Consider the following 27,704-nt stretch of genomic DNA (forward strand, 5'->3'; position numbering starts at 1 on the left):
CTGGACTCCCACATGTCTGACCATGGTTCAAGTCCCAGACCTGGTGGCTTGCTTTCTCACTTTCTCTCTCTCTCTCTCTCTTTCTCTCTCTTACTCACTCACTCTGTCCCACCTCTGGTCAAATTAAAAAATAAAAATACATAAGGTTAAATAAAATAATTAAAAAAAAAAAAGAAATTATGAGAAAAATTTGATGGGGGCTGGATGGTCATGCAGTGATAACGTGATGCTTTGCAAGGCTGACACACATGGGAAGGTTCCAGAGACCCCCTCCCTGAGTGTTACAGGCACATGTATGCCCATGATCCAGGGCTGGCTGAGGCCAGGATGGTTCATGGCACTGTGACCCTGCTAGGGATGTTGCCCTCTGTCTCTCTCATTCATAGAAAAAATAAACAAACTTAAAAGACTTAAAAAATATTTTTTGCTACCTCTTATACTTAGAAGGCAGTCTTAGAGCAAAAAAAAAAAAAAAGAAAAAAAAATATATATAAACTGAACAGCTATTTAAAAGGATAAATAATGCTTAATCTAAATCTAGAAGTTTATATATGAACTAAAAATTTATACAAATTTCTTTTACTGCCCTAGTCATGATACGTGAATATCATCCTGTGGATAACAGCACCTATGTCATACAACAGTTGTAGGAATTAAATAGAATTAAGTAGGTGCCTGGTACAGAGTCAACACTCGTTATTGTCAACTATAATTACTATCATTATTTTACAATTTTTATAGGCAACATTCCCAAGGTCACATGACCCTGGAAATCTTTATTTCTAGTCATTCACTCATTTCTCTAGAGCATCTTATGGAGTTGAGGTCCTGTGGGAGAGGCTGACTTAGAGGATCCAGGTTGGGAAGGCCTGAAACGCTGCACCGGGACAACACAGTCACTGTTGCGTGTGTCTGTCCTGTGATATGGTGAGGGGGCAGGTACAGAGATGTGCTGCCTGGGGCCTCGAGGCTCGGATATTCTCCCTCTGCCCAGGGACGTCCACTTCCCAGATGTAAACCTGGGCAAGTTTACCTCTCAGTCTAGTGGGGGTACTGCTCCTGGAGCACACTCACCTTTTGGGGTTCCTAGAGCCCAGTGTCCAGTACTGAGACAGAACATTCTTTTCCTGAGGTAGTAGCCTCTTTGCCTGGAAGAACGTATGGTGCTCGACACAGGATTTCCACAAGTTTTTGCAAGATCGGTAATTTAGCATGTTGAAGGCCACGATATGTTCCCTGGATTCGGTCTGGGAGGAAAAACAGTTGAGATTCCATCTTATGGGTGTTGGAGCAAGGTCATGCAAGCATATTACCCACACTGCCAGCAACTAGATAAGATGTAACAGATAGCAGAAAACTGGCTTTGGAATGCCTTGGCCTCAAATCAGTTACTGGAATATTGAAGAGCAGGATTTATTAACCCTTTTTATTGTTAGCTGTGGTCCTTTATGAACACCTTTATTTCACACCTGCTAATATATATCTAGCTTGGATTTATCTGGAGCAACCTGATAAGGACTATCTTATACAGTCCTTTCAAGAGTCCGGTCTGGGAACATCTGTCTCTTGAAGAAATACTCTTTCACCTGTCAGACAACAGCAATTTTACAACCCTTTGGATTTCTCTGGGCTTCCCATAAAGCAGAGTTAAATCCCATGCTCATAAATAATAACTGTTTTCATCATTTGCTTTACCTTCACTCTAAGTGAGTTTAGATTTTTTGCCTTCATGTTAAATTGCCGTGCTGTGCATTTCTGTGCACCCTGAATCTTGCTCTAGGGGGTAGGGAGACATGGATTCTAGTCCTAGCTTGCTCTGAACTTTCAAGTTCTCCTTTCTCAGAGTTCCCTGCTATGTGGAGCCATTTACAGTACATGTTACCTTTGAAGAGTTGGGAAGCAGTGACAGTAAGTGAAAACCATGCAGCATCGGAGGATGAAGTGTAGTGTCATGCAAATACCTGGCATTTCAGGTCTGTAATGATCTGGTTCCAATTCCAACTCCTCTCTCTCTAGCTGGGGGAGTTTCAATCTCCCTACCTCCGAGTCCTACTACCTCCACGTGGATTAGCAAACTGATTACCTAAAAGGCTGTGGACTCCTCTTATGAGACATCATAAAAGCCATCATACTTTTTTTTAAGTTTTGTCATAGGGCATGTGCATAGTCTTTAGGGGTCTCTGCCAGGTACCTTAAAAAAAATTATCCAGAAGGCAAGTACGTTCCTCAGAGAGAGACAGAGAGACAAAGAGAAAGAGGGAGAGAGAGGGAGAGAGTATCCACCAATGGGGTGTGGTCACACTGCAATCCTTTTCCATCCTGTCCAGGATTTGAACCACAGTCAGCTATGTGCAATTTGCCTCCCTTAACCACCAGGCCAAAGAGCTGGCCCTGCCATGTGCTTTGGCGAATGCTCTTTTATTTAATCCTCATGATTCCTTGAGAAGTGAGCATTACTGCATTTCTGGAAACAAGGTAATTCACGCTAGGGGTGGTTAAGTAACCAGCCCAGTTGGTAGGTGGGAGAGTTGGGGCCTGAACCCACAAAAGCAAGTTAATTCTCCAACTACATAAAACAGAGTGAATTATCTAGAAACGCCGAATCCTCTGGACTCCAACCCCACTGTCCCCTGTCGTTTCTTCATATATATGGCAAAATGCTTTTCAATCCCTTAAAAAGCTGAAGCAACCTATAACACAAGAAACAGAACAAGGGTAGACTTAACGCACCTGTTTTTGTCGCTGATGTATAAAGAACTTTTTCCTTTTGAAAGAAATTTTGAGGATGTTCACCCTGTAAAGTATAAAATGAAACACAAAGTACATCAAGGATCAGCCCGGTTGCCACCGAGTCCACTTGATACATGTCGTCTGGTCCACGGTCAGGATGACTGGGGGCTCTCGGCTTCCTAGAGCTCACTTCCTTGCAGAAACGACAGCAGCCCCACCACCTCGGCCAAACACCAAGGAGCTGACTGAGGCTGAGTATCACGTCAGGGCCACGAGATTATGAGGTAGCTTTTAAATAACAGGAAGCACGGGCCATGCGCTCTCTTTGCTATAAGCTTCTTTTTCGACACTGCAGCTCAGTGTGAGCTGCTACAGACCTGGGAGGACTGCTGAGAGCAGCATGGAGCCGCAGAAAGAGGACAGACTCGGCCCACATCCTAGCTCTGTTACTTAACAGCTGCTGTCCAGGAGTTACAACAGTAGAATTATAGCCACCATTAACTGGGCATTTTTTATACACCAGGCCACTAAGAGCTTTACAAACATCCTCCAATCCTGAAAAGTACACATTGTCGGACTTAGTTTTTCAGATGGGGAAACTGAGGCACAGAGCTATCTCCTAATGTCCCCAGATCATTCAACTAGGAATGCTGAAAAGTCTTCTGGACAGTGAATCAGCACATGGCGTAATGGTTATGTTGCTGGACTCCCATGTATTCAACCGTGGTTTGAATCCTGGATCTGGTGGTTTAAAACTCATGCCTGGTGTGTTTGCGCGTGTGCCCAAAATCCCAAGGGGAGAATGGAGAAGGGACTAGAGTGTGGCCATCCCCACCGGGAGGGTGATTTCTTGCTTTTTGTCTGTCTCTCTGGAGAACACATGCTTCCTATAGCAAAAATCTCTCCAAAGAAGAAACAACAATAATAAAAAATTATAAATAAATAAATAAACATAATTCACTTCTGTCAAAGTACCCTAACTCATATAACAGAGGCATATTTTCCCACTGGAGTCTTTACTTTTCAGATATTCTGGAAAAATAAAGAAATTTTACTATTTTCTAGAATCAGATGACCTTGGTAAAACATTCTAGAACAAAGAGGTAGGGTAGGGAACATGCAAGTTTACTCATGATAGTTCCCCAGTTGAATCAGCAATATATCTGCATATATTATGTATTAACGCACAGCCATGTTAAATCATCTGTTGGCAAATGTAGCTGTGTGACAGGTTGACTTTTTGGGGGTGAGTGCAGGTTAATAATCTAAGGACTGGAACAATGCTTTGGTTCAACCCTTTTGGAGGTACTCTTTTTTTTTTTCCTTTTTGCTGTAGAGCGCATGTGCTCACTAGAGACAGAGACCAAGTGAGAAAGAGGGAAAGTGAGAAAGTACTTCCGGTAAATAGCCATCCTGCAACCCCTTCTCCATTCTCCTTTCAGGATTTTAGGCACATAGACACGTGTGTCAACATGGTTTTCGAGCTGCCAGGTCTGGGACTTGAACCACACAATTGGCCATGTGGAATCTATCTGTCTTAACTACCATGCCACCTGGCTGGCCCTTGCTACAATTTTATTTGAGATATTTATGGTTTTTTTTTCCTTTTATAATATTGCTGTGATGAACATCTTTATATCTCAGTTATGACGTTCTTTATTGCCAAGTTGAGATCCCAGAGTCAGACTGTTTGTGGCTCTAAATCTCTCACATCTCCTCTTTCCCCTAACTTCCTTTGCTGCTGGCATAAGTTTGCCAAAACTCCACATTTTTTACATACTTGTACTTTTGTTTCCTACCATCTGCAGCACTCACTCTCCTTAATTTAGCAGCAAATTTGTGCCCTCTCTATTCTGAACATGATTCCATTCTCATTAATAAAGATGGCATTGGGGCCTGCAGGTGGCATGGTGGTTGAGGTGCTGGACTCCGACGTCGCCAACCGCAGACTGAGTCCCAGACCCAGTGGCTTGAAAATCACATGGGACCTGTGTGCATGCATGCCCAAAATCCCAAGAGGAAAATGGAGGAGAAGAGATTGCAGCATGGCTATTCCCCCTAGGGAGTGATTTCTCACTTTCCCTCTTTGTCTCTGGTGAGTGTACACATTCTACCGAAAAAAAAATCAATAGTGTCTCCCAGAAGAAAGCTCTCTTATCTGGCACAAGGGGCTCAAATTTCTCTCAAAAAATCAGTTCAAGTCACAAAGCGGTAACAGCTGGCCTGCAGAAGTTCTCTCTTCCCCCGAGGCCCATGAGCTCATAGGGAAAGTACTCAGTTATCAGTGTCTTTGGGTCCCATTGGGGTTTAGAACAGAGCTTGACACTTGGTAGAAGTTCAATTAATAACTGAGGAATGGAAGTGAAAATACAGTTCCTGCCCAGAGAAAGTTCTTTTCTGAATTCTGGCCAATGCACTGTCCAGGAGGGAGGGGCTTTTTAATGACAAGACCTGCCTTTGCCATTTTACCCATCATGTTGCCAGAGTATTCCAAACCTTCAGGTAACTGGGGGAAAGAGAATGCTAAACAAAACCAAACTCTAATTTTCCCAGATACTAATTCTGGATCAGATCCAGAGGTCAGTGATAAAACTTGGAAGAAAATGTCTACCCATTCTTTAGAAATGAAAGTTTAAAATTAGCAGTAATGTTACTTTTGTTCAGCATATTTTTAAACATGATTCAGAAAATAATTAGAACTGTTTGCACTTACCAAGGATAGAAACTTGTGCAAATATATTTTCGGTACACAGCGATGCCCGCGGAAGCAATTCCAATCATTAGATCTAAATTGTGCAGATCCTGTAAAAATGAAGATCTCAGCTCCCAGCTTGATACAGGCAAGCTTCTGCCCTCTGCTAACTTTAAAGCACCCACGCTTTTATAAATAGCGATATGCATAAGCCTCAAACGGGGAAAATGTTACTGAAAAGAGGCAAAAATCTCCACTTAAGAGAGTACTTAAGACTCAATACATAGCATCAGCTTCTCCTAAAGGACCACACACTGTCTGTCAGCAACACTTGGGTCCTACCAGTTTAGCAAGGTACCATTGATAAGCCCACACGTTGCACAGAATCATTTAAATGAATATGTCATTTCACATTTTCAACCATCAGCATTAGACAACCACAAGTAAAATCAGAAAGGCCTCATCCCCTGCGTAGCTTTTTACAAATCCCAATGCCCATTACTGACAAGCTGATATGATGAGGAAAACTTAGACGTGTAGAACTGCTGACTCTAAACCCCATTAGGATACGAATGTGCTTTTATAAACACTACGTCCATCCTTCATCAAGAGCCTATGTGCTAGCCATGGCTCTAAACGATGACACAGAAGAAAGACACAGCAACCACAAGCTGTCCAAAGTCCATTTGAAAACAAGGTGAGGGGAACCAGCAGTTAGCTTAATGGTTGTCGCTGGACTCCCACGTAGTCGACCGCGGTTCGTGTCCCGGACCTGGTGGTTTAAAACTCACATCGGGTGCATGTGCATGCGTGCCCAAGATCCCGAGAGGAGAATGGAGAAGGGATTGTGGCATGACCATCCCCTCTGGGGGGGTGATTTCTTGCTTTCTGTCTCTCTCTGTCTGTCTGGCGAGCACACGTGCCCTAGAGTGAAAACCTCTCCAAAAACAAAACAAAACAAAACAAAACAAAACAAGGTGAGTACAAGTACATATTAAAAAAAAAACAACAGATCCTTCCCTTGGGTTACTGACATACCTGTTTCCCCAGTCAAAGCCTTGGATGCTCCTAATTATTAGAAAGGGACCAGAGTTCGAGTAAGCTACAACAGAGTGTGAGCCTCTGGTCTGCCACTTATTATTTATTTTGGGCTTCTGAGCCAGTTTTTCTTTTTGTATGATAAAGATTATAGAACTCCCCTGAAAGGGTTTTTACCAGGCTGAAATAAGAGATTATTAGTACCAAGGAACCTGGATCAGGGCTTGGCATACGCAGTTTGGCAAATGTTAGGTATAATCCACATGCAATCTCTTCTGTTGTGGGACGATAAATCATTTATGACCAGCAACATGAACAGAGGGAGGTAGAGAAAATGGAAAAGCAAACAGTGCTGATGATCACCTGCCTGGCTGAGATGCCCCAGGTATCAGAAGGCTGAGTTACACTAGGCTGTAGCACATGAACCAACCGCCCCTAAATCTCAATAGCTTGATACCACCAAGTGTATTCAGAGTAATTAGAAATCTGTATTGGGTCTCAGAATTTGAGCAGCATAATTTGCCTACTTTATGGCACTGTGGTGGGACTGAAATAAGACTCCTTATAAGGAACACGTTTTCAAGGACAAAGGTACACATAAAAGCAATTGGATAAATGACCAACAAAATTCTATGCTGCTTAATAAACCTTCCAAATAACTTTCAAAAAAGGTCCTGTTTGAGACCAGGCAACGGTGCAGTGGTAATCCAGCTGAGCCCACATGGGAAGGTCTTGGGTTCATGTCCTGGGGCTTCCCTGTGTATACCAGCTACACACGCCTGTCACCTGGGCTGGCTGAGCTGGAGAGTCTATTGCAGCATAAGGACGTTCTGGTGGGTACCTTTTCTCTTCACCTGTTTTTCTTTTTCTCTGTCTCTCTCATGGAAGAAATAAATAAACAGCCTTGAAAAAGACTGTTTGTTAAAAAGGAAAAATAGTTTCTTTCATCAATGAAGTTTACAAATTTTTGAAGATTAAAAAAAAAGTTCTGAAACAAAACAGCAAGGATACTTACCCTACCACTGTGCAGTTCTACTCCATAGAAGTCGAGGGTCCGAGCGATGTTGATGTAACATGATTCTGCTTCTGATTGCTTTAGCCCACTGTGGAAGACAAGTAAAAAAGTCAAGAGTTTACCTAACATACAGAAGATACTAGCTCTGATTTAAAAAAATTAAAAACCAAAAAAACCCTAGAAAATTTGATAATATTTCTGAAAGATAATGAAATGTCTTGAATTATCAATCTTAAACAGCCCAGCCCTAAATTCTACTAATCTAGCTTTGTCCTTTTATGCATTGAATTTGACTTTATCTAGCCCCTCATTTTTTTTTTAATTAAATAAAGCTTTCTGCTTACTGGACTTTCAATATTCAGAAATAAAAGACGGTCCCTTTTCAGAATTCTCACGCTACTTATCCAAAGTTGCTTAACTAACAGGTAATCTTTAGATCTTTCTTTCCTTACCTATCTGTTAGCAGTGGCCTCAAATTTACGAACACCACGGGCCTGTACTATTTCAGGAGGCTGACGTCTGCCCACGGAGTAATTCTGGGAGAGAGGTTGGCAGCACCTTCTTAGAAGGTCTGCTGGATGATTGGCCTTTGTTTTTATGGCCTTCCCAGCAGTACGAAGTCCCTTGAGAGCTGGCCTTCTCGGTCAGGGTGGCCCTTCTTTGACCTAGAAGAACAGCTGCTACTCTAGCTTTGAGTAAAATGAGGGAAGAGGAGAGGAGGCTGGAGCTGGGCTACGCGGAGCTGAGGCTTGCTTGGGGTCATAGTTGAAGACTGGTGCTGCCCATTGAGATGTCAGGCCGTTTTCATGAACTAAACCCAGGGAGCATGGGGGTCAGCCACCTGGTCATAGCATTTTATGTCCACCTGTCTGTCTAGTCAACAATGCTGGAAGGAATGGCTGGCTTTATTGTGGTAAACCACTAAAAGGTTGACTGGTAGGGTCGATTTGTGGGGGATCGCACATGATCACAGATCTCAAAACCGGCATTTCTAGGGCCAGCAGGTGGTGTAGTGGTTAAAGTGCTGTACTCTTACACGGCCAACCAGGGTTAGAGTCCCAGACTTGGCAGCTTGAAAATTATGCCAGGAATATGTGCATGCATGCCTAAAATCCCAGAAGGAGAAGGGATTGTGGTGTGACCATCCCTCCCACTGCCTTGGGGGTGATTTCTCCCATTCCCTCTCTCTTTGGCGAGCATGTGGGCCCTACAGAAAAACAAAAACAAAAACAAACAAAAAAAATTTTAAAAACAAACAAAAAACTGGCATTTCTTTCAGGAAGTAACTGATTTCAATGACATCCTAAAAAGGAATGCAGTCATCACTACCCTAAACTACTATTGGATTTTACTCTTTAAAGAAATGCTAGTTATATAAAATATGCCTGCCTCTATAATAGATCAAAGGTTCAAAAACCCCTGACATCTTGAAGAAAGATTCACGAACAGAAGAGGTCACATCGCGCACAAGGAAATACAATGTCTGAAAACACCTGGCCTGAGTTCCCGAAGCAGCCACTCCCTCACCCCCAGCCCTGCCCTCACCTGTGCTGTTCATGGAGAGATTCCACCTTCGTTAAGAAGTCGTCATTTTGATCTGGTATAAACTGACTATCAGAAAGGTAGCCTGGATGATGTATAGAAGAGTTATAGTCTCCAAAATGAGCTAACAAAACAGGAGGGAAAATCGTTAGTTTCTGCCTTGCAACGTGCATTTGTAAGAATTTATAGTATCATGAGAAAAACATTCATTGGAAATACTTTTTGGGTAAGTTTTCATATCACATGAACTGGAGCTCCCTACTGGCTCAGTTCCACACCTCCTATATGAACACCTGCCATGGGCTAAGTATGATCACACAGGATCTGACCAAATTCCCAAGGGCAGACAGAGGAAGTTGGGGAGTGCCAGAACCTAGTCCTATTCTAATACCGAACCTCTTTTGTATTCTGTGGTCAGCACAGTAGTTTGCACTCAAGTCTCTGGCTAAGGAAGAGAATTTGCCTGGGAAAATGCCACCTTCTGTATGCTAGGCACCATGCTGGCTCTTCCTGTATACCCCAAGGTTACTCTAATATCTAACCAACCTGCTTAAGAAATAGCATGGGCGGGACCAGGAGATGGTATAATGGTTACGTCACTGGACTCCCACATGGCCAACTGCAGTTCTAGTCCTGGACTCAGAGGCTTGAAACTCATGCTAGGCGTGTGTGCGTGAGTGCCTAAGATCCTGAGCGAATAGAAAGGATGGGATTGTGGCGTGGCCATTCCCCTTGGGGTTGGGGGGGGTGATTTCCCGCTTTCTGTCTCTCTGGGGATTGCACAAGCTCTATACCAAAAAACTCTCTCTTAGAGAAAAGGGAAAGAAATGGCATGGGCAAAGTGGGTCACACTGACCTGACCACTCTTTGCATCCTGACCAACCCCCTAGGATTCAGGGAAATATGGCAGAGAGGGGACCATGACATACAGGCTTATGGGCCATGGGGATGGGGTGGGTTGGGCTGAAGGGCCCAGGAAAGGCCAGTGGCAAGATTCCAAGGAGAAGGACATATTCTAAGGAAAGTCATAAGATGGGAAGAAAGATGCTGGAGCTGTTAGGGAATCACAATGGGAACCTTTAGCCACACACAGAGGGACTTCCAGACTGGTCCCTTGGCCAAATGGTACTTCTCCCTTGAAACTATCTGCCAACATGAATCACTGATATCTATCATGTGATGAGTATTCTTAAGAGTTGTGCGGGGGAGGCTGGCAAGTAGCATGGTGGCTAGGGGTGCTGGACTCCCACATGGCTGATTGTGGTTCAAATCCTGGACCTGGTGGCTTGCTTTCTCACTCCTCCCTTCACCCCCCTCCTCCCCCCGTCATCTCTCTCTCTCTCTCATTCTGTACCTCTCTGGTCAAACTAAAACAAACAAAGTTAAATCATAAACTAATTCTAGAAAAAAAAAGAGCTGTTCAGGGAATACCAGACGCCATAGTGGTTACGTTGCTAGACTCTCATGTAGTCGACTGTGGTTCAAGTCCCAGACATGGCAGCTTAAAAATCACGCTAGGCACGTGTACATGCATGCCCAAAGTCCCAAGAGGAGAATGGGGGAGAAGGGATTGTGGTGTGGCCATCTCCCAAGGGGTGATTTCTCACTTTCTGTCTCTCCAGGGAGTGCATGTACCCTATAGCAAAAATCTTTCTTAAAAAAAAAAAGTGCAGTACCCAACTTGCACAAGTGTACTTGGCTGCTCTGTGGACTCCAAATTACTTGGGTGTCTGGACTGTTGAAGAGACTCTATGCAGACAAGCTGGGAAAGTTTCCTTCTCCAAGACTCAGGTTTCCCATTTAAATAAAAACAGGAGTGAGAAGATATTCTCTAGCTGTGATGGGCAACTGATCAAGTCTTCCAATTTTCCCAGCAAACTAAATTTTAAAAAGCTTTTACTTAATCTTTTTCTTAAAAATTAGTAACTTGATCTTTGTAAAGTTTTTAAGAATGATTTTATTTAACTTTATTTATTCATTTTATTTACTTATTTCAATTTGACTGGAGAAGGACAGAGTGAGAGAGAGAGAGAGAGGGAAAGTGAGAAAGTAAGCTGCCAGGTCTGGGACTCGAACTGCAGTTGGCCTTGTGGGAATCCAGTGCCCTTAAACATAATGCCACCTGCTGGCCCCATCTTTGTAAAGTTTTTAATGAATTTCTTTCTGCAGCTTCAGTACCAGGAGGCTCACAAGGACTCTCAGGATGGTTTCAGAGTACCAATTCAACACAGATTTCTAAATCTGCTCCTCCTTTGTTCTGAGGACAGACTTTGGGGGAAACTGTAGGGATGCTTGTTTTGTGGCAATCACATTAGGAAAAAGGGTGGGCCAGGAGGCTGAGAGGGATGTCATCATGAAGTTGAAGGGGCAGATGCAAGGGCCCTTTCTTTACACCCAGTCAGCCTCACTCACCCTTCCTGCCCCCACACCACAGGGAAGCTGAGATGCACACCGCAGTGAAGGGATCTGCTTCCCTCCGGGACACAGTCACCTTCAGGGCCCAGCCTCAGGCATGGACATAGCGGGTGCTCAGAGCTGACTTGTACAGAGTCTAATGTCAAGTACAATGGTGAAGGGACAAAGGGCAGAAAGCCAAGTGACTTAAACATGTGGACTTGTCACAGTGAGACTCCATGCCGGTAGGCTAGCCAACTGACAAAAGTTATGAATTTAACAGCCAACCAATGAACTTTCCTATCAGGTAGGTTCCCCCTGAAATCTTAGCCAGTACTGTGCAAAGCTCTGTGCTAACCACTAGGGGGAAACAGTTCAACAGTCGTACGCAAACATTATAAAACACTGAGTGGTTTCCACATTGATGGTCATAACCCAGTGATAGCCAACACTTTCAATTCCATTAAACAATAAGGAAACTGAGACACAAAGAACAGACCTACCACTGCCGCTCAGCTGCTAATTTGAAGCCTGGACAGTGACAACAGTCCTCACTTATACCTACTTAATATACTACATGCCCCAAACTCCCCAGTAACACCTTTTCCTCTTTGTGGAGAAGCAACACATGCAACAGCAGCTAAAAGAAAAGAAAATGAAGTGCTTGTGTGGAAAATACCTTGTCTTTTATACTCCACGTTTTCTTCTGGCTGATAATGTTTTACATTTTGCAGCAAAGAGTGTGGATTTCCCTGCTTCCCAACGTGTGATGTTTCTGTTGTCAACTTATGTTATTAGGAAGGCCTTTACCTGACATTCACTCAACTCTACCTACCTTCTTCTTTTCTTTTTTTAAAAGAATTATTCATTTAATTTTATTTGTTATTATTTTTCTTATTTGACCAGAGAGAGAGAGAGAGAGAGAGATCAAGGGAAAGTGAGAAAGCAAGCTGCTAGGTCTAGGACCTGAACTGCGGTCGACCATGTGGGAGTCCAGAGCCTTAACCTCCATGCCACCTGCTGGCCCCCAACTTGCTTGGGAGGCTCTTCTCAGGGCTCATTTCTAGGATCTGTTTTCCAACCCCTCCCTTCTCCCCAAGCTGGATGGAGTGCATCCTCTATGCTCATGTGCAGATCCACACTGTCTCCCTACCAGGCTGCAGGCTTCTTTGGGAGAAAAGTGTGCTTTATCTGTCTCGGTACCCTGAGGCTCTACAGCCTGCATGGCAGATGTTCAGAGAACACTATGGGATAAATAGATATTTCCCCAACTTCGTTTACTGAGTCTCATAAATCCTGGAAAGTCAAAGCAATTTTCTACCACATCTTTTTAGGTCCCTTAGCTACAGATCACTTTACTTTTATGTATTGTGATAAGAAAGTGTGCTTTGGTCAGCTGATCACTACTGGGACTTTTTCCTCATGTGAGGTACCCCTCTGGGGACAATGTAGCAAAATATAGCAGATAAAATCTAAGTGTATATGTTTATTTACCAGGGGTGGAAGAATAAAGAGCTTGTCCTTAAAGCTGCTCGCCTGACAAGTCGTGATTTTACTAGCATGATGGTACTGTTAATATTCCCACTGAGGCCAGTTGTACTTCTTAGAGATGATTTTTCTTTTAGCCCCCATTCTATCAGTCCTTTGCAGAGAGAACCCGACTACTGAAGTTTAGAATCAGATTCATTGTTTGATTCATAATGTTTCTCTGAAAGTATTGGGTCCTCAGAAAAGTCATATATTTTTCTATGTAAAAATGTGTCATGACTTTTCTGATGACCCAACAGCTTACTGCTGATGACAATATGTAATGGATGGTTCTCTTCTGAGCAGATAGGAAAATACAGTAAGAGTTAACACTTGCCATGTGCTACATGCTACTCTAAGAGCTTTACATGTAGGGCCCATTTTATCTTCACTACAACCCTATTACAGAGATACTTTTATTATCCTCACTTGACATATACAAAACTAACGCCTGGAGAGGCTGAAGGCCATACAAAAATTATTGGAAGAGCCAAGATTCAGGTAAAATGTTTTCTTTTATATGATTTTATTTATTATTTTAAAATTTGCAACATGGCATATATGCTCACTAAAGAGAGATAGAGAGAGAAAGAAAGAAAGAGGGAAAGTGAGAAAGCAAGCTTCCAGATCTGGGACTGAAACCATGGTCAGTCATGTGGGAGTTCAGCACCTTAACCACCATGCTGCCTGCTGACCCCTAAATAATATGTTTTCATTTCACATGCTGGTAGTCCAACTATAAACAAAGTTTTAGTTATCCATCACTTTTTAAAAAAGAATTATTGGGGCCAGCAGGTGGTGTGGTGGTTAAGGGCTCTGGACTCCCACATGGCTGACTGGGGTTTGAGTTCCCAGACCTGGCACCAGACCTGGCAGCTTGCTTTCTCACTCTCTCTCTCTTTCTCTTCAAATTAAAATAAATAAATAAATAAAGTTCAATAAAATTAAAAAAAAAAGAATTATTTAATTTGACTTACGTATCATTATTATTTTTAAATTTGGTATAGAGCATGTGAGCTCACCAGAGAGAGACAGAGAGAGAAAGCGAGAACGCAAGTTGCCAGGTTTGGGACTCAAACCATGGTTGGCCTTGTGGAAGTCCATGCCTTAACCACCATGCCACCTGATGGACCAATTGTGTATCACTTCTACATGTATTATTTAATTTGAACGAGGTAGACATATTGTGAACTATCAATAATCAATAGCATCACCTTCTTTTTTCAGATGAGAAAACCAAGATTGGAAAAGGTAATAACACCTATATGGCAAACAGAGAAGCCAGGATTCAATCAAGTATGACTACATGCATTCTAGAGTTCCTGCCTCTCAAACTTGGGAGGTCTAGCTGAGAACACCAAGTTGCCCTTTTCTGTGGGAAAGGTCAGTCTCCTTAGCTGACCAGCCTGGCAGAGATGGGGTCTAGAGATCAAGACTACGAGGTGACTGGTGATTGTGCCATTTTCCATATGGATGAGACAGACGGGGTCCGTTCCAGATGTATTGTAAGGTGGGGGAAACTTCAGAAGCCACCCAGGTGCATCACTGTGCAACCTCTGTGAGTTTCCATTAGGGGAGGAGATCAGGCTAGAACAAGACTCACACTAGGTCTTATCACTGAGTGGGATCACTATATGTCCACAGTCAAGCAGTCATCACTGACGTCCCCCTTCCTCCACTTTCCTGTTCCATGCAGGTATGTATAAGCTGCAGGCCCCATCTCCTGGCTCCTCACCTCTCTCATTTTAGTTATTTGCTCTAGAGGAGTAGAGGTAGACAGGGCCATCTCAGCAGCTCAGTCAGCCTTCTCTGGCTATTTTATAACCTGTTTTGAGACTAGATGAGGGCGAGTAGCTCAACTAGTGCCTGCTCTGAGATCTGACCACCTTGCTCACTTAATGGCCTACCAGGGCAGTTGGCCAAGAGGGTAACAATCCGAGATGGTTTGGGACAAACAGGAAGGTAGAGGAGATACCGTGAGCAACCATACAATTCGATGCAGTACTATGGTGATGTACTATATGGGCACCACACAGCTAAGTCACTACGAGGTGATGTTCTGCCTTCTATCTGGCTATGCATGCTTTTACTGTGCATGCCCAGTACCTAACACAGGACCTGACATGGAACAGGTGCTCAATGAAGTTTGCTGACTGAACAAGTGGGATCCTACGCCAGCTTAAACCAGCCTTATGGAAAACTCTATCTGGACTTTCTAATACAGTAGCCACTAGCCACATGTGGCTAGTCCAAACTAAGATGTGCTGTCAATGTAAAATGTGGAATGTTTTTTAAAGACTATATATATACAATATATATATAGGTGTGTGCATGTATATACATACACGCCTATACACACATACATATAAAAAGATATACATGTGTATATGTGTATATATATATATATATATATACACACACACATATATAAATATAAAGAAGATGCAAAAGAATCTCATTAATAACTTTCACACTGACCACATGTTACGTGATAATATTTGAGATATTTTGGGTTAAGTAAAACATTACAGATCTTGTTTTATTTTACCTTTTAAAAAATGTATTTATTTTATTTATCATTATTTTAAAAAATTTTACCAGAGAGGGACTGGTAGTTGGTGTAATGGCTATGTCGCTGGACTCCTATGTAGGTGACCGCAGTTTGAGTCCCAGACTCAGCAGCTTAAACTCACATTGGGTGCCTGTGTGTGCATGCCCAAGATCCCAAGAGGAGAATGGAGGAGAAGGGATTGTGGCATGGCCATCCTTTTGGGGGGTGATTTCTTGCTTTCTGTCTCTATTTCCCTCTCCATCTTTCTGGCGAGTGCACATGCCCTATGGCAAAAACCTCTCAATTTTCTTTCTTTTTTTTTTTTTTAAACCAGAAAGAGACAAAGAGAGAGAAAGGGAAAGTAAGAAAGGGACTTGAACTACAGTCAGCCCTGTGAGAGTACAACACCTCAACCATCATGCCACCTGCTGGTCCCCTCCTTTTATTTTTTGAAAATATGGGTACTAGACAATTTAGAATTACATATGCAGCTCATATCATATTTCTGTTGGATAGCACGGTTATAGATCAATATAGAATCCATTATGTAGCTATACTGAATCTCTAAAAATGAAGTCCTAAGACTCCAGCAGTGTTTTAGAGTGGCACAAATCAAGTAGCAAACAGGAATGACTTAGGGCAAAATCCTTAAGCTAGCAGGATCTCAGTTTATAAAAGATGACTGGAAAAAAATCTCTCCCCTTGGGGTTTGTATAGAGATCAAATCCAGACACCTGAGCAATGGAATTGGAAAATGCAATGTGTGATAGTTCTCCACTGTTCCATGGGCTCCCTTGGCAGAAAACCCCACACTACAGCTCCTTTCTCCTGAATCCAATATCCCCAGGCGGGTGGAGAGTGTAAGTCAGGGCAAGTGGGGCTGTCTAGACAGCCAGATGTGCTGCCTAGTAGAGTTGCTGGGGAAGAGGGACTTGGTCGAACGGACAAGGCCAGAGGACTTTCTCAATATACTGATCGGAACAATCTGTCCCTTGATGAATGCTCCCCTCTTGACTTACATTGTACTGCGTAGGATGCCAGAACCACTGTTGAGTTAAGAGGGCAGGTTAACCTGTCAGGAGAAAAACATATTAGCAAAATCACTGGAACCAACAGCAGCCCCAAACACACACACATCATGGTGGCATGTACTTCTCTTTTCTTGGGTTTGCCATTAAAAAACATGACTCATAAGAAAGGCAACTTTGATATAAATCAGTCTCAAATAGCAAATAAAGATAAATGTACACACTAAGAATTTTTGAAAAGAAAAATAAAACCTTTTCACATTTAAAATAATATGTCACAGATTCCATGAAACTAACGGTCTAATGTTGGCCAGTGTTCTTGTTGGCTGAAGGTCAGGCTCATTTCTCTAAAAGGAAAAGTGTGTACAATAATCATTCTCCTAAGATCAATGAGCAGCCTTCAAATCTTTCTAGTAAAGACATGAGACTTTTTGTAGGGTTCTCTAACTAGGTCTCTGAGTTCTGGGGACTTTCTGGTTCTTGATGAGCCTCTCTCTAGAATGATGACATCCTTGTAGAAGGGAAAAGTAGAAAAGTGTTCAGAATTTTTAAATGCACAATTCCTTAATTAAATTGATTATAATTAAGATTCCTACATTGTTTACTCTCTTGAAGATTTATAGGGTTCAATGAGCTGACTCTCTGTCTTCCTGCCATCCTCTAAGAACCCAAGAACTTGTGACGGACTTGTTCTCTTTTCCTCTTATGCTCACTATCGTCCCAAACACTCCATTTCTGCCAATGACTGCCTGTGTCTCGGTTGTATTCTGAATCCTCTACTTGTTCCCTTTCTCTACTCAAACATGGACTCCACGATCTGGCCAGAGCTCTTGCCTCCAGATCTGGAGCAAGGATCGCTGCTAGATGGGATAATGGGTCAGGAAAGGGCAAGAGTGAGGGCTTACAAAGTGGGGAGGAGGGCTGACAAACGCAGGTATTCTTAATGGCAACACTGGGAGACAAGGAGATTTTAAATGAACTCTTCCCAGCAACCCAAGGGAAGTGGAGAACACATGTGGTTTCCATGGCAGCCCACAGAGTTCCAAGATGTGAATCCTTTCAACTCTTTCAACCGATCTGCTTAGCCTTCCAGGGGTTCCTCTTCCCATGTGCTGTGCTTTGTGCTGATCTTAAAGCTGAATATGAAGTCAACGTTCCTCAAGGAAGTCTGTGTTCCTGCCACAATTTCCAAATGATCTCTCTGAGTTTACAGAAGTGCCCCGGGCATACTGACCATCTACTCGCTCATCTGGACACCCAGACTGCCTGTGGGAAGAGCAGGCAGAATGTGATGAGTTTCAGCCACTCACTCTCCTACCAAGACGGGCTTCAGTTAAATCTAAACCAACATCCTCACTGGAGGAAGAGTAAGTGAATGGTATTTGGGGGACAACTAAGGAAGGAGGCTAAGGAGGTTCAGTCTAGATGGAAGAAACAATTCTAAGAAGATCACAAAAGAAAACGTTTCCAGAGAGTGGTGTTCAAAATATGTACTAAAGAACACCAAAGGCCTGTATTCTACTCTCAGCTTGGCACAAGTTCCTGGGAAGACCCTTTTCTTCCTCTTTGGATTCAGCATCTAAATCTGTTGAAGAACTTAGATGAGCTCACCAAACTCAGCAGAAAGGAGATGATGCCTTGAGAACTGGCTACCACCAACAGTTCAAACAAGTCAGGGACTACTCGACACCCAGGAGAAATGCTAACTATGCTGCACCAAGCCTGTCAAAAGATCCAGGCACACCATGGTGTGGCACAGCCCTGAGAAGTGTGTGCTTGCAGAGACCCTCTCCTAGGAGAGGTGGCAAAGACCTGCAGACCTGACAGGGAGCGCAGGGATCTAAGTCAGACCGTGCCCCTCAGCAGTTTCTATTGAGTCACACAGAAATAACAAATGGTAAAGGAGAAGAAAACATGAAGACAACCGATTCAGTATTTGGAGAGTAAGACTGAGGGCACCAGACAAGGTGAGGCCCTCACCTTAGTTGAGCAGCATGGTTCACTGCCTGTCTCACAGTGGGTGTTTGCAACAGTATTGGTGGAAAAACAAAATTAATGGATAGAAGAGAGAGACAGAAGGAGTGTCCGCTACCACAGAGGAGAGCCTGGGTCCTGGAGGAGTGCGTAATTTCAACCTCGAGTTACCCTATACTCTAAGAATCTGGCTGCCTCAGGAAAGGCTGAGCTCCCTCCCCATCACTGGGGGTGACCAGAGGCCTATAGACCTGTAAGTCTTGCTAAGAAGGGATTCGCTCCTACCTTGAGTGGGAGGATGAGCTAACTTCTGAAAATTCTCTGATTGCTACAGGCAACAGGTTCTGGCAATCCTTTCTTCAAAGGTTCTCTTGTTTCTGATGTCCATGCCCTCCACCAAGTGTCGATTTCTATAGCCACTTCCTCAAGGGCTGTGCATTCCTTTCTATCTATAATACTAGATGGAGGCTCCTTGGCCTTGACCAGTCCTTTCCATCTAGACAGAAGCCCCTTGGCCTTGACTGAAGCTCCTTTGACACTGATACTATCTCTGTGGCTCTTGCTCTGGATACATCTTTCCTGCTTAAAAATCTTCAAGAGGTCTCTTCTGCCTGCTGGATGCAAGATGTATATCTGTGTCAGGCATGAAAAACTCTCTTTTTACCTCTTGTAAGGTTGCTGTGTGTGGCTTCAGGTTCGAACTGTGGGGACAGATTAGGGTGGGTGCCTTCTCACTGCCTAGAGAATCCAATTCTTTACTTCTCTAACAACCCAGCTCTGGCTCATCCCAGCAATCCACAGAGACCTTATTAGCTTACACTGGCAGATGGAGCTCCTAAAAGCGGAAGACTACCATGGTCTTCATTTGCCCACACTGGTCCTGGCTGCTTCCAAATTGCTTCCTAGTTCCTGTCTCATTTTCCCACCAGATTGCAAGCTCCTCATAGTACAGCATATGGGGGTGAGAGTGGGAGGTTGAACACCCTCCTCCTACAGGAGAAAAGAGGGAGGGGTGAAGAGATTGGAAATAAGATGTGGCTGTTTCTACCAGTTTACCTGTCATAGTTTCTTCTGTAAGTCAAGAAAGTATCGAGGATTTGGAGGAAGTAGCTCAGGGACCACTGGCCCAGAATTTCCTCTCCTTTCCTGGGTTATTCTCGGATATTGTCCGGACACTGAGAAGGTCTTGCTACCCTAAAGCGCTGAATCACAGGCAGATGTTTGTGTCATTGAGCAAGAAGTTTCCCAGAAAGTGAATTAGCCATAGGTACTAAGGGGCTCAGAAGTAAACCTAAATTAGACCTGATCTGCCTTCCAAATGAAACCGGTTTGCATTCGAGGTCTCTTCCTCCCTTTAAAATTTCTCAGGTCTTTACCAGAAAGGTAATTGCATCTTTCATAGCAAAACTGAAATAACATGAAATGGAGTTTATTGATCCTTAGCCTCTCTAGACCAAGTCTGAGTTATAAACAGATGTCCAAAGCCTAACGTCATACAGGATGCTGCTGTCAACATCCACTCTGGTTTAGATTTAATATGGCTACCAGAAATGCACGTTCATTAGATTACACCCAGGAATGTCGCTAGTCTGACAGGAAAAGAAAAATGCAAAATTCGCATTACCTTCCTTCACAAATATCCATCTTCAGTTGTAAGAAATACAAATGCCTATGAAACAATGGTTTTTCATTAATTCATAATCCAACTGAAATAAGCAAAAATAAAGTCAAGAATAAGACCCATACATGTAAAAAGCAAAATATACCCAGATACATTTTTCTCTAAGTGCCAGGCTCTATTCTGCTCACTGCAAAGCTGCCCCACTTGGTGCCCTAAGTCTCGAATGTCCTGGGGAGGGTTGAACAGGGATGGGTGGGGTAGAGCCTGCCCGCCAGAGATCAACTGGTACAGTGCGGGTGAGAGCCTCTGCCCTCAGCCCAGGCCTTCCCGGTCAAGCACCGGGACCTTCACGTTCTGCACAGGCAGCCCCCACACACAGAGGGGCCCCTGTTCTGAACCATGTGTCAGCATTCGCACACCCACCTGCCCTCTATGTGAAGCTGCTCAGAGCAGGAGGGTCTGTGGAGGTACCTCCTAGGCAGGGATGCCAATACCCAGCTGGGATTTTCCCTGTATCCCAGGAACTGTGGGTGCTGGAACAAAAGCATCGGTACACTAGCAGCTGTCAGGACTTCCAGCTTGACTTCTGCACTCATCTGCGAGTGACCAGCAAATGTCAACTTCAAAGCCCTGGGCAAGTCGTCCCAGGCCCCTCAGCCTGGAGCTTTGCTCCTCTGTCCGGGGAGTGGGGAAAGGAGGCTGTCAACGATGCCGTGCCAGCCAGGAGGCGCTCTGGAGGTTTATATTTAGGGATGCGGCATACATGTGACACTTGGCTGCTAGCTCCCACTCTTTTTTAAACCCTAGGTTCAAATGGGATAGACATTCCACTGTCTGGCCAAGATGACAAAAGGGAAACCTCTTGAAACCTAATCCAGCCAGGACAGAAGTGTTCAGGGGCGGGAGAGGATGATTTTGGCAATTTAAATAAATCAATTTCATCATTCCTTCAGATTTATAAAGGTCCATGGGGCTTGTATTTTGAGATGGTTCAAATGATTACAATCTCCTATGTGCACTGTTCTAGGCTGTGCATGAGTGAAACTCTGTAACTTTCCCCCTTCCCAGCCTCATGCTACCTCTGTACCACTGTCTCCAGTTTTTTTATTTTTGTTTTTTCCTTTTTTGGGAGAAGTTTTTGCTATAGGGCACGTGCACTCACCAGAAAGAGACAGAGAGACAGAAAGCGAGAAATCAGCCCCCAGGGGGGATATAGCCATGCCACAATCCCTTTTCCTCCATTCTCCTCTCAGGATCTTGGGCACGCACGCACACGTGCCCGGCGTGAGTTTAAGCCACCAGGTCTCGGACTTGAACCATGGTTGACTACATGGAAGTCCAGCAACATAGCCGTTACACTAACTGCTGGACCCCCCTATCTCCAGTTTTCATAGATGAAGTCAAAGCTCAGACAGGGTATGTGGGATCAGTGTTTCTTCATCTTTTTTATTTCTCTTTAGTTTTGCTATAGGATGCATGGTGTACTCACGGGAGAGAGAGAAACAGTAAGAAATTACCCCCCAGGAAGATGGTTAAGCTGCAATTTTTTCCCCTTCATTCTCCTCTCGGGATTTGCACACGTGTATGGTATGCACATGTATGTGCTCAGCAAGTTTTTTTTTTTGAGAGAGAGATTTTCACTGTAGGGCGCGTGCGCTCGCTAGACAGAGAGAGACAGAGAGACAGAAAGCGAGAATCACCCCCCAGGGGGGATGGTCAAGCCGCAATCCCTTCTCCTCCATTCTCCTCTCGGGATCTTGGGCACGCACGCACACGCGCCCAGCGTGAGTTTTAAGCCACCGGGTCCGGGACATGAACCGCGGTCGACTACGTGGGAGTCCAGCGACATAGCCATTACGCTAACTGCTGGTTCCCTGCTCAGCAAGTTTTTCAAGCTGCCAGGTCCAGGACTCAAACTGCAGTTATGTGGGGTCCACCTGCCTTAACCACCATGCCACCTGCTGCCCCCAGTGTGTCTGGATGCTCTTGTTATGAAAAAAGCGTCACTATGCTGCAGTTCTTACACATTTAATGACTACAGATCTGTGTCATAACTCTGATATTGTTACTCTGATTGTAATTATCATCAGCTACCCACAATATGTCAAGCTACCCAGTACAGAGAGACCACACAACATACATTTGCTGATTCATGCCAGTTTGGTATGCTGGAATCTCTCTTTTCTACCTAGGAGAACATAATCAGTCCTTTCTAGTTTGTTTCTATGTTTACCCAGCTGACATTCAACCAGAATTAAGTGTTCTCTTTCCTACAATGCTACCAAGAGAAAGAGAAGAAGGGAGGAGCTATAGATAATCTGATGCTAAATCTGGGTTTTCACCGATGAGCTCAGCTCATCAGTTTATCTTCCCAGGGATATAAATGAGAACATGAACCTGGAGATCACCACCCACACCAAATGCTTCTTGGTATCTATTAAACAAAGTTTCTATATCGTAAAGAAATCAGGGGACTGGTCCCACACCGTAGAGGTTAAGGGAGCCAGACCCCACATGGCCAATCACAGTTTGAATCTTAGCCCTAGGGGCTTGAAAAACATATTGGGTGCACATGTGCATGTCCCCAGATATCCTAACATGGTGGAAAATGGAAGAGAATGGATTGTGGTGTGACCATGCCCCATTAGGAGGTGCTTTCTCCCTCTTTGCCTACATGAAAGAAAGAAAGAGAGGGTGAAAGAAGAATGGAAAGCAAGAAAGAAAAAGAACAGAAAACAGAGCGAAAGAAATCAGAATAGTGAAATGCAACCCAAACCCAGGAGACTTCCTAGGAATCCTGAAGGAGTCTAATTTTAATTTGAGATTGCCAATAAGTGAAATTCTGTTTAGAAATACCTAACTTTATCAGAAGCAGTGGTTGTGGACACTGGCAATGAAAAAGAATACTTATTATCAATTAGAATAAAAGAAAGTCATTTTGAAAAGCTATTTGGGGTGCCTAACTTCTGAAATGTAATGACAGTTCTTAAGAGTATACCTCATCTATGACCTCAACTTCAGAAAAAGGCAATGACTATCTCCCTGCCTAGATCCTTAAGAACAAATACCACCTCTGTGCCCCTACTCTGATTCTTGAAAGCTCAGTTTCTTTAAAAAGGTAACTCACTTTGGGACCAGCAGATGGCATAATGGTTACGTTGTTGACCACAGTTAAGTCCCACGTAGTTGACCACAGTTAAGTCCCAGACCCGGTGGCTTAAACTCATTCCAAGCATAGGTGAGTGTATGCCCAAAATCAGAGAAGGGATTGCAGCATGGCCATCTCCCCAGGGGGTGATTTCTCACTTTCTCTCTCTGTCTCTCCAGCAAACACATGTGCCCTACGGCAAAAATCTCTCCCTTAATAAAAAAGGGAACTCACTTTTGGACAGTCTACAAAGCTGTGACTTAATAAGATATTATGTGACAGGAATACAGGTAAACCCTTAAGTTTTTTTTTTTTCTAATGTAAGAAAACATATGAATTAATATGGAAGCTCAGCCCATCCTAAGAAAAAGATCTGGCAATCCTGGCAGGCCACCGTATCAATAGGAGTCATGGGGGAGGCTACTGCGTGGCTCCTGCTGCCTTAAGAGAAATCTGGTGCCTGAATGCGAGGAGGCAACAGCCATACTGTACTTCACTCTGGGGATACCACCTATCTTAAGAAGGGCAGCGGGGCGGGTGTGGGGGCCTGCTCTGAACCACTGAATTTGAGGAGAGACAAAGACAAACCCAATTTAGCCTGGGACTTAGGTAAAAACAAGTATTAGTCTATTACTCATCTCAAGCTAAAATCCGCTTCTCCGTAGCCTCCACTCGCTGGCCATGATTCTATGACCCATAAATCGAACATCACTCTTCTTACAACTACGCATTGGAGAGCTGATGTTTTCCACAGAGCATAGATGACCCTGAGGGGGGCTGGAGAGGGATCCTGTGACTCCTTCCCTCGGGTTGTCTCCTTGGAGCATTCTAGCACAACCAAGGGGTGCCACAAACCCGGGGCTCCAGGATTACAGGAAGAGACAGGTGACAACCACTAGTGAAGGCAGTGCGAGTCACACTTGGGGGCAGGACCTACCTGGTGGTACTAAAATCAATTTAATGTGTCACAACTAGCATTTTAAAAAAGAGAAATAGGACACAATAGAAAATTTCACAGTGCTTTGTACTTACTATAGTTTTATAAAACTTTTGCTTTAGAAGGGGACTTTAAGTAAAGTTCACGGTAGGGACAGCTGGTAGCACAGCATGGTGGTTAAGGGGACTGGATCCCACATGGCCGACTATGCGATCCAAGTCCCAGATCTGGTGGCTTGAAAAATACGCTGGGCATGTGTGTATGCCTGCCCAAGATCCCAAGAGGAGAACAGAAAAAGGGAATGCAGCACAGTCACCCCCTGGGAGTGATTACTCTCTCTCCGCATCTGTCTCCAGTAAGTGCACATGCTCTATAGCAAATCTTTAAAAATTAAAAAAAAAAATAACCACAGTAAATAGAATTAAAGCGGGAGTTAATTTTGGTGCAAGTAATTCGGAAATCATGCATCGTTTTTCATAATGTGCATTTTCCGTGAACTTTTTGAAGACCCCACATATATGTACACTACATCTTGAAACAAAATATATTTGTGATTGAGGAATTGTGAGTTCTCTAAAAAAAAAAACCTTACTAGTTAGAACCACACGTGGGGAAACACACACTCACACATATACGTGTATATGCATCATGTGTAATCATACATATATGCCATTTATAATGCATGTGGTATGGGATACATACACATATGTATACATGTTGTGTGTAATTCTTCACGGTATTTTTAAAGCACCTCTCAAACAAAAGTTGTTTTTTAGTAATGGCCTGAGGAAACCTTGGTAGGGTCATTTCAGACACATTCTTAACATATTATGTCACCGACTCTGCCCATCCCACCAACTCTGCCCATCAGCTAACGAAACGACCTGCTGGACTGAGCTTTTCTATACTACCCCAGCCTACCATGGTGAAGAGCCATTATGGGAAAACCTCAAAGCACAGTGCGTCCTTCCGCGTGGTTACCCAGTGAGTCACAGTGGACATCTCTTATGCTGGTTTAAAATGTAACATAATGGTAAACACAACCAAATCCCCAATGCTTGCTTCTGTAGAAGGAAGAGGTGCACAGACTAGGCAAAACAGAGTAATAGACTAATATTTGACTTTTAAACATATTAAAAGTTAAAACACGATCAGATGATTACCATTGGAAACAAAAAAGCAAGGAAATAAATCACCATTTTGGGTCTGAGATGATGTCACTTCCTTGGCGATGGTCTTAAGGCCACCGTGAGACTGGAATAGGATCCCATTATCCTAAACATCCATGGCTTTTTATTTTCTGGTAAAATACTTTCCCTCCCTCAGAAAAATAAATGGATGGAAAATAAAGGGGCCTGATGTTGCCATGGGGAAGAAGGGAAGTTGAATTTACATAGTCTCTGTGCAAATAGCAACAACTTTCCTGTGCTGCCTAACCCACTCTTCCAAATACCCCGTTCCCCACCCAGAAAACCCATGTGCCGGTACCAAACAAGGGCCAGGACAGGCTCCAAGCCCTGAGGGGTAAACAACTCCAATCACCAAGCTCTCTCCCTTATCTGGCTCACATACTTCCTGCACCTGCTGATTCACTGCAGAGACAAGCTGGGTCCAGCCTGCTTCCCTCTCCAGCTCTGGCAAACTGGGCATCTAGCACAAAATGTTTACTGCAGAAGCATCTTATCAAGAGCCTTGAGGCCAGCAGGTGGTGTGGTTAAAGGTGCTGGCTCTCACATGGCCAACCACAATTTGAGCCCTAGACCTGGTGGCTTGCTTTCTCACTTTCTTTCTCTCTGTCTGTCTGTCTGATCAAACTGGAAGATAATAATAAAGAGCCTCCCTTTTAGTCCTCTGGAGATATTATTCTATTTCACCCGTGGATGACTGTTTTACCAATTTGTCTTCTAAAACCCTGGCTGCATTAGTAGATAATAACTTTCCTCCTTTGAGCACAGAAGAGGCTGAGGGCGTGGAAGGAACCAGGGAAAGTAAGAGTCGTGGATGTGAATGTGCTGGGAACTATTCCAAATCAGGGGGTGACAGAAGCAGGCCCAAGAAGACTGAAAACTGATTATCCAATTAAAATTTCAGTACGCGTACCATAAATGTTTACTTGGATCATAACTGTTGGTACAGCTACACCCAAATGAAGTCATCTGGCCACAGTGATAAAACGAGAAGTACAGTTTCAGTGGTTACTCATTTTTATATACTAAATAGAAAACTTGAAGAAAATGTTATTACCTGGTTTGTTCTTGCTGCAGTGTGTTGGGATCAGGTATAAAAAATCTTACTCGAAAATGCAGGGTACAGGGGAAACCTCCTACAACATTTTTCAAAAACAAATTTAATTTTCTCTTTAGAAAAGTCAATTTTTGTAACTTGCTACTCTCCCATACATGATGCATTTCTCACTCAATCATAGCTTTTTCCAGTACAAAAGGGCTAATTTCGAATAAGAAGCACATAAGTTAATAGCTTGCTTCAGAAATCTCCAGGCCTACAGAGAGTAAAATATTTATGCAACATCGGCACAGGGTGAGGCATCACCTATTTATTACACGTCTAAAACAGGGCTGCATTCAACACTGTTATCTGTATTAGAAATGTTAGAAATCCTTAAATCGGCACATTATATACAACTCAAAGGAAATCATCACTTTGTTTACATAACGATTTGTCCTTTTCAAACATGTTACGAATTCAAGCATCACCAGGCCTAGGAATAGACAAGGCTGCCGGTGATGGCCTTGTTTTACAGATAAGCCAATGGGCTTACCGATATAAATCACCTGCCTTAGGTCACACAGCTGGCAACAAAAGCAGAACTAGAGCACTGAGGGTTTTGATTCTGCTACGCCATATTTCAAAACCATTTTTACAGTGGAAATATTTCAGACTTATAACGCAGAGCATATTAAGTAATGAACACAGTAGTGAATATCACACAACGAACATCCTCAAGTTTGGCTTTATATATCAACACCGAGTCAATTCACATGTACAGATAAAATCAGTCCATTTCTTTTGATAGGTACGGCAACAGGAGAAGATCGGACTGTGTTGCTAAGATCCTGGGATTTTCACTTCAGTTTCACACCCCCCCACCCCCTTCCCAGTCTCCATCACTCAGGAAGTGTTCACTGGTCCTATCTCCGTGCTTGGCACTTTCTCGATGTTTGAAACTCAGGTCCTCCGGGCTGCTTCCCTCACTGATCCTACTACTAATCTCCTCTTCTGCCTTTGTTCATCCTGGGCTCCAGTCTCCCCCTCATCAGTTCCCTGTATCGTCCCCTCTGGCTTGTGTGCAGAGTCTCTAACAGCCAGTGTACACCGAATGTACCTCTGTACACGTGTCAGAGTACCAGTGGGTGGCGCTGAACTCTACGGGTGCAGGCACCACCTGCACATCAGGGGACCGCAAAGTCCTCCTGTTGCATTGGGACACCATTTTGCCTCCCCTCTCTCTTCTAGAATGTGTCACTTTTATGTCCCAGGCATGGCTGC

General features: G+C 43.6%; 1 protein-coding gene across 1 annotated transcript in view; it reads right to left on the minus strand.

The window, feature by feature from the left end:
* PTPN3 (protein tyrosine phosphatase non-receptor type 3) overlaps positions 1-27,704 on the minus strand; it is a gene marked incomplete in the record, with an annotated part of 137,680 nt that overhangs the window by 59,546 nt on the left and 50,430 nt on the right. The window contains 8 exon segments of the mRNA XM_014585378.2: positions 1,075-1,247; positions 2,731-2,794; positions 5,444-5,532; positions 7,476-7,563; positions 9,021-9,141; positions 16,509-16,561; positions 20,116-20,160; positions 26,442-26,520. Of these exon segments, the coding sequence (XP_014440864.1) occupies positions 1,075-1,247; positions 2,731-2,794; positions 5,444-5,532; positions 7,476-7,563; positions 9,021-9,141; positions 16,509-16,561; positions 20,116-20,160; positions 26,442-26,520 (712 nt within the window).

The sequence above is a fragment of the Tupaia chinensis genome, unplaced genomic scaffold (assembly GCF_000334495.1).
Source record: "Tupaia chinensis unplaced genomic scaffold, TupChi_1.0 Scaffold000081_1, whole genome shotgun sequence".
In the NCBI taxonomy this organism is placed as follows: Eukaryota; Metazoa; Chordata; class Mammalia; order Scandentia; family Tupaiidae; genus Tupaia; species Tupaia belangeri.